The following is a 7,594-nucleotide window of genomic DNA, read 5'->3' on the forward strand; positions in this document are numbered from 1 at the left end:
CGCACCGATCGCGCCGCGTCGCCCCCCCCGGCCGCCCCGGAAGAAAGTTGCTCGGGGCAGGGGCCGGGTGGGAGGAGGGAGGCGCGCGTGTGGTCGGGTGGGCACCCCTGGGCCCGGGGCCCAGCGCGCCGCGGTCGCCGGCGTGGTCGGCCCCCTTTGTCCCCGCCATCCGGCGCAGGGCCCGGGAGGGCCCGTTTCCCGGTTCCTCCCCGCCTGCCCCGCCGCCGCCCCCACTCTGAGACAAAAGTCAGCCCCTCCTCCCCCTGCAAATGGACTTTCCAGCTGTGATTCACTTCTCCCCTCGGGTGGGCGGGTGGCTGGGGTCCGGACGGCGGAGGGACCGCGCACTTCCTCCCCGAGCCGTCACCCTCAGGCGCCGGGAGCAGAGGTCTTTGTGTCGCTGGGACCCTTTCCTCCGCCCTTAGGGGCCCTGAGCACACCTGTTTCTGGAACAGGGGGTCTCAGGTCCCGGTCCCTGTCCGGTCCGCCGACTTCCGAGCCCCCTGTTCTCCCGGCGTGAAACCCTTAGACTGACCCGCCCGCCGACACTTCGCCTCTGACCCTCCTCCTCCCCCCACCCCCCCGCGCTCGTATCTTCATCTTGGGATCCGTTCACCTACCATTTCCAGAGTCTGGGGTGTAATTATCCTTAGCCCTCACTCCTTCCCAAGTATCCTTTATCCCTTCTTTGCACCCAGGCCCACTCTCAAAGGCCACGACCTCTGCACACCCCAGACCCCAGGAAATGAGGTGTAGGTGAACAAGTTGGAGCTGGGAGCGCTGGCGCATGCGGAGGGCACCTCCCCGGTGCGCAGGCACCCACACTGTACCCATTATCGGGAGGGCCAGGACCCCGCCAATGGCCGGTTTAATCACTGGCTTCCCTCTGACCCCGGTGCCCTGCCCCGGGGTCCCAGCCTGTGCTGGTCACCACCACTGTTCTCCCCAAAAGGGGGCAGTACCCTTTGGGAGCTCCGGAAGATGGTGGAAAGCCCTCTCCACACCTCCGTCCTAGCTCCTAGCCTGGCTACCTGTCTTGAGGCTAAGTTGGGAGAGATTCCGCCCTGGAACTTTTCCTTCAGGGGCTGGGATGAGATTCTGCCGACAGGAAGGCAACTGAGGATTTGAGCAGGGCCTAAGACAGGAAGTGTGCTGGAGCAGTGGGAGGTAGCCGGCTGCGGCTGGGGCTTCTCTCACCCCTGCCCAGGCCAGGCCCCAGCCCTGAAAGTCTGTTTATTTTTCAACCGTTTGAGCTGAGACCCTGGAGTAGAGCCAGCGGGGGTGGAGAGGTTTTTTGAAACCACGGAAATTTGGTTCCACCCTAAAAAGGAAAGCCATGAGGGAGCTGTGGGGGGCAGACCTGGAGAGGGGTGTAGAGAGGGGCTCTGAAGGGTAGACACTGGGGTCCTTTTTCACTGGGAGGAGCTGAGGGGCCAGATACCTGGGTCCTCACGCTTTGGTCTTTTGGGTGGTGGGGGTACTGGGACTCTGGAAGCTTGGCTCTTTCTGTCCTGGGGCCGGCCTTGGTTTGGGGAGTGGGGGGTTGGGGGGCCCAGGTGGGTGGATCTGAGGGCAGAGTGCCTCTGGAGGAGGGTGGCTGTCGGTTTGGGTTGGTCGGAAGGGGAGGGCCGCCTCCGGAAAGCTGTGGTTGCAGAAGGGGGGAGTTGGTGCTTGGCCAACAAACCCTGGATCCCCTCTCCCCCCTCCCCCAGCGCACCAGCTGTCTCCTTTCTTTTTATACTGTGGTGGGAAGTAGAGGGGGCCCTGCTGGAAATGAGATTATTTGAGGAAGATGGTCCCCCTGCTACCTATTTGAAAGGATGGGTCAGACCAAGCCCTGAGCCCACACCCCTGCCCCGTTCCTTGCCTGACACCGGGGAGCCTCCTTAGAGAAGGAGGAATTTGAGGGGAGCATACCCCTTCTCCCCATCCTTACTAAAGCTGTGTGGCCCCCTCCCCACGCTTCTCCTCTTGTCACCCCTTCCTCTCCGCTCCTCATTCTCTCTGCTCTGCTTCCTACCTTCCCAGGCCCAAACCCCACAGGCCCCTTTCCCTCTGGCCCCCTGCTCTTCCCCCTCCTCCCCCAAATCCTAACCTTCACATCTCTCAGAACAAAGAGTCCTTTCCTGTCTAGGAGCAGACAGGGGCCTCCAGGATGGCTCCGGAGGCTGGGGTCCCCGTGGAGTCTCCAGGACCCCAACACTGGAGTGTGTGGGGCAGGTGGAGTGGGAGAGAGGGAGAGGCGATTTCTTTGTTCTGAGTAAGGAGAGGTGGCTGGCTTTGTGTGCAGGATGGACTGGGAGAGGAGCTGGAGCCAAAGAGGAGGGGTGGGTGAGCAGGGAGGGGCTGGCAGGGCTGGGCAGTTTTGCCAGGAAGTTTTGCAGGAATTGGGGGTCCCTAGGAGGTTGAAGCTTTTAGGGGCACAGGAAGAGATGCTGGGGGTCATGGAGGTTTGGGACAGAGCCGAGGGGGGCACTGAGTGCTGCAGGGGGTTGCTTGTGCTGGAGAAGGGCCGACTGGGCTCAGCAAAGGATTGAGAGGGGCCTGAGCTCAGTCCTGGCTTCCCCGGAACCGACCTTGGATCCGGGAGGGGACAGATATGGATGTGGGACTCCCGTGCATGCATGGGACCTGTGTGTCGGGTGTGTGTGTCTGTCCCCAGGTGCCCCGGGTTCCTGTTTGGAGTGGTGGTCACCAGATAAGGGGGTGCGAGCTTCCTGCAAGTAGTTCCATTTTTGCTTCCGTCTTTGGTTTGATGGCCGTCTAGGAGCCTGAACAAGCAGATTGGTCAGGACTCCTGGAGCTGGTGAGAAAAATAGCTGAGAGGAGCTGGCTGGACCCTTCTGGGTTTGTTTGTGTCTCTTGGGGGAGGGGGTGCCGGCAGCAGCTGCCCCCTCCCAAGTCAGCCGGCCTGCCCTGTGCCAGGAGGGCAGGGAGTCCTGGCAGCTATTGTTTGCCGGCACAAATGCCCGTCTGTTCGCCTCACCCCCCCTCCCCTCTGCTGTCTCTCTCCTGACCCGACAGGTGTGGCTGGGCAGGGGGCAGGCTGGGGTCCAGGATGCCTGGGTCTCAGGGCCCCCAGCCTGATTTGATTCCCCATGGCCCTCAGTGCCCCTCTTCTGCTGCGCCCACCTCCATTGTCCGGGGCTCATCCTCATTCATCAAGCGAGTATTTACCAAGTGCCTTTGTGTGTTCAGTGGTGGCTTCTTGTGTTGTCTTTCTGGCTTTGGCGCTAGCGTTTCCATTTGGCCACCTTCTCCTCGGCCTGCTGCCTTCTTCTTGTCCCTGGAAGCTGATGCAGGAGCAGAACCTGGCTGAGGCCATCCCAAGCCCTTTCCTCAATCCCGTGGCCAGGGACCCGCTATCTCCCCTGTTCCCAGCCCAGAGCTCATCCCCAGGACTCAGGGCCCTTCGCATCCTATGACTGCACCCCTGCTGGTCGGGCTGAGCCGCAGATGACAAATCCCGGTGCAACCCCAGTGGGACCTGCAGGGGCCCTGTGGTCACCATACAGAGGCTTAACCATCTTGGGGAAGGGGTGCTGTGAGCTGCCACAGGAACAGAGGCGATTCTGAGCACCACGGGACCCCCTGGAGGTCTTGGTGTGGACATCCCTCACGGGGAAGCAGTCACCGTTGAGCGCTTGGGCCTTGCGGGGACCAGCGCCGGTCCTCCCTGCGGCCCTCCCTGCCCTCCCTGCGGGGCTCTGCCGTCACCTGGTTGCCCCCCGCGGAGCCCAGGAAGCCAGGCTTAGGGCATCGCCTTCTTCATGTGTGTCACCATGGGAGGCAGAGTGCCGATTAGGGAGCAGACGACCTCTGCTACGGAGCTTTTGAGCTGCCTGCTACAGTGCCCTCTGCCCTTCCCCCAAATTTCTTTCCCCAAAGTGACCAAGATCTAGAAGGACAATGGAGGGAAGGCTTGGGTTGGCCTCTTCTGGCCTCCGGAGGAAACCCCCCAGGGCCTAAGCTCAAAGGAAGCGGAAGAGAAGCGAGATGGGCAGACGGGGGTTTTCGTGGCTCAGGGCGAGGGTGCCGCTGGGACCCCCTGTCCCTCGTCCGTCCTCCCGGCCATCCTTCCTTCCCTTCCAAGTGCACGCCGACCACCTGCTGTATGGGGCGCCGAGCCGGGTGCTTTTGGGTGCCCTCATCTCTGCTTCCTGATGCCGCGGGAGAAGCTTCCGTGAGGTTGTGTGAGCAGGAGTGGCCGGACACTGGCCAGGCAGGACAGGACTGAACTGGGCAGGAAGGGCTTCTGAGTGGTGGGGGTGGCCGGTGTGGAATGGGCAGCAAGGCCCACATCTCGCTGCAGGGGTTGGGGCGTGGAGGTGAAGGGCTCTCCTGTGCGTGGGCAGGTAGATAGGAGACCAGTGGGACCATCTTAATACCTGGAAGAGAGTGGGACAGAACCAAACAGAACCAAGCAAAGGCCATTCACTGCATCTCAGGAGCAGCCCCCCCCTCCGCGCCAGTGGCAGACCCCGTGTCCTTCCATCCTCCCAGCCGGGCGCTGGGGCGGGCATAGACTGCGCCAAGACAATAGCGCTAGGCAGTGCCAGGGCAGTGGCCGAGGTGGGGTGTGCTGCTGCTGTGGCTGCCCACTGCTGCCTCACCTACCCACGGGGTCCCTCAGAGAGGCTGAGTGTGGGGAGCAGGGGAGGCTGGGCCCAGAGCACCGGGGTCATCTGTGGGCCATCGAAGCCAGGGAGGGGAGGGCCCAAGACACTCTGTGCTCTGGCTGCCCCCTCCCTTCCCTCCTCCTCCCACCTCTTTCCCAGGTGAGTCTCCAGGAGGTTTGAGGCTGGAGGGCAGAGGGTGGAGTGAGGGTGAAGGGAATGGGGACTTGGAGCAGCTAGGCCAGATCTCCAGCACCTCCCCTTCTGGAGTTGACCCTGACCCGGACATGTTCTTTTCCATGTTGGCTGGTTTGATGCTTCCAGTGCGAGCGTAGTGAGTGCTCAAAGTTATTTGTGTCCTAGAGAAGGCTGAGCGTGCAGGAGAGGAGAGGGGCTGTGGCAGTGAGGAGAGACCTTGGCACCTGGTCATTGAGCTCCCACGTCATTCATAGGAGGATTTGATCTTCTAAGGAGCTGTAATTTGGAGCAAGACAGATGGAAGTTAGACCAGGGGAGAATTTTCTAGTGATCCAGGTAGGTAGGTACCAGAGTAGAGGGAAGGAGGCCCAGAACACTGGAGGCTGGGGTTGGAAGGCTGGGCTTGCCTAACCAGGCCTGGAGGAGGCAGAGGGAGTGGGCTGCAAGGGGGAGGTCAGGAGGGAGAGGCCCCACGGGGGGAGGAGTTGAGAAGGGAAAGGCTGAGGGAGGGGAGGAGACTAGAAACTAGGAGGAGGAGGAGAGGGGAGAAGTAGGTGATGGAAGTGGGCAAAGACCCTAAGACCTCCAGTTTCTGCTTAGCAGACAAAGCTGGTGCTTCTTCATGGAGCCAGAGCAGATCGGACCCCTGGCCCTGGAGACCTCAGGGCACTGTGGCCCAGTGCCCTCTGGGCCTCTGGCCCCCACGCTGTTGACTCATCTGCACACTTCCCTTTTCTGCTGGAGCACAGAGCACAGAGTGCCTGCCTAGCACCAGCCCGGTGTGGTTCCCCCCGCCCCCAGCCTCTCAGCTGCTCGTGTGGGACCCAAATCAGGCCCAGGCCGAGGGCTCTCCCCAGTGCCCCAGCCAGTGTCCCCTACCCTGGGGTGCCTGCCCTCAGCTTCAGTGGTCTGGACCCTGCTCTGTTGCTGAGAAGCTCGCAAGGCTGGGGGTGGACCGTGTTCCTGCCAGCCCTGTCCTGTGCGCTGCCCTGATGGGGACCGCTGAGGAAGGTCCTGGAATAGGTGGGAGAAGGGCATCCCACACTGTCGCAGGCTCTTGGGGGACAGAGAAGGGGGGGAATGACCAGCTGCAGGGGCGGCAGGGAGGGGACCACCAGCCTTTGAGGTCCTGAGGACGGGTGCCCCGTCTTGCTGGGGGGTGAGCCCAAAGAAGGTTGTCGCAGCCGGAGGACGGAGGGTAGATGGCAGACAGCCCTCGGGATGGGGGCTGGGTGGGCATAGTGAGCTGGGGGAGCGGCAGCTCGCCTTGGTTTCTGAGGGTAGCATAAGGAATAAAAGTCAGACTTCCTGCCGGAAGGAAGCAGACCCGTGGGCTGAGTTTCCTTCCTCCGAGAGACCAGAGCCAGGCTCCAGCCTCCCACAGGGGCCCCGGTGGTTTGGGATCCTGACCTCTGGGTTGGGGGTGGCCGTGGAGGCATTCTGGCCTCCCGCCAAGCTAACGAGGGGCTCTCCTGCCCCCCACTGTGACTGCGGAGCCGGCTCCAACACCCGTTGTCATGGTTATAAGAGCAGCTAACTCCCCTAGATTTGAAAGCGCTGGTGAGCTGGCACCCTCTGCTTCGCCCGCTCTCCCCTCCTCTCTGCGCATCTTCCCCCAGCTCGGAGGAGAGCTTTCAGCAGCCTGGGGGCGAGCAGAGCAGGGCTGGGAGGTGCAGGGAGCACGCCGGGCTAGAGCCGGCGAGATGAGTGGCCACAGGAGGCAGCCCAGCCGCAGGGGCCAGGTAGGTCAGCGGCCAGCTGGGCCCCTCGGGACTGGCCCGGGCCCTCTTGGACAGCTGCCTCTGACACCCTGTGGCAGGCCCTTCTTTGGGAAGTGGTGTCTTTCTGGCAGCCCTGTGTGGGCATCACTCCCCGGCCTCTGCCCTCCACTTGTCTCTGGGCACCAAGGGCACCTGGCATCTTCAGCCTCACTCCCTGTCTCACCCCTTCCGCAGACCCGGGAGAAGGAGAAGATGAAGGAGGCCAAGGACGCCCGCTACACCAATGGGCACCTCTTCACCACCATCTCCGTCTCGGGCATGACCATGTGCTACGCCTGTAACAAGAGTATCACAGCCAAGGAAGCCCTCATCTGCCCGAGTAAGTCGTGTGGGTCCCGAATGTCACTCTGCCTCAGTGCCCGCTGACCCTCACCTTGCTGTCTGTCCTTTTTGCCCGGAGTCCCTAGGGTCAGTCTCTTGGAGCCCCAGCGGGGCCCAGGGTCAGGGCCAGATGCTGGGTCCTCCCTCGGGGCACAGGCAGGGCTATCTGGGAGTCAGGGGCGGGAGGCTGGGGTGGCTCCCCTTGCAGCTGTTGTCCGCTGGGTGTCCCCTGGCTCGTGGAACAGCTGCTGAGGGTTAGGGGAACTGCTTGTAGAAGGATCAGGAATGTCCTGCTGTTGCGGGGGGGGGGGGGCAAGCCGCGGCCTTGCACCTGGTTCTGCCTGTCTCCCTGGGCAGAACTGGAAGGTCAGGACTCGAGGGTCCACTTGTCCCTCCCTTTCTCTTCACTGGGTGGAGCCTGAAATTTTTTAGTCTCTGCAGTTTGAAGTAGGAGACGGGATTAGGACCCTCTGTCTCAGATGTCAGTGCGAGTGATAGACCGTGAGAAAGAGGGAAAACATCAGGAATGTGTGTGTTGGGGGATAGAGGTCAGAACTCCTGACCTTTGCCGCATCTGAGGAAGTGTGAACAGGGCAGTCTTCCTTTCCTAGGAGGCCGCGGGCCCCCGCCCCTCAGTTCATGGCAGAGCTGCCCCCCCCCCCCCCCCGGCCCCTTTAT

At 62.3% G+C, this 7,594-nt stretch overlaps 1 protein-coding gene across 6 annotated transcripts in view; it reads left to right on the forward strand.

Moving 5' to 3' along the window:
- The window catches only part of ARHGEF2 (Rho/Rac guanine nucleotide exchange factor 2), a 26,386-nt gene that overhangs the window by 4,539 nt on the left and 14,253 nt on the right, over positions 1–7,594 (forward strand). For all 6 annotated transcript variants that reach the window (XM_034667472.1, XM_034667468.1, XM_034667469.1 and 3 more), the window contains one exon: positions 6,770–6,914. In XM_034667472.1, the coding sequence (XP_034523363.1) occupies positions 6,770–6,914 (145 nt within the window). The remainder of the gene's footprint in view (positions 1–6,769; positions 6,915–7,594) is intronic.

Source organism: Ailuropoda melanoleuca, chromosome 8 (genome assembly GCF_002007445.2).
Source record: "Ailuropoda melanoleuca isolate Jingjing chromosome 8, ASM200744v2, whole genome shotgun sequence".
Taxonomy (NCBI): Eukaryota; Metazoa; Chordata; class Mammalia; order Carnivora; family Ursidae; genus Ailuropoda; species Ailuropoda melanoleuca.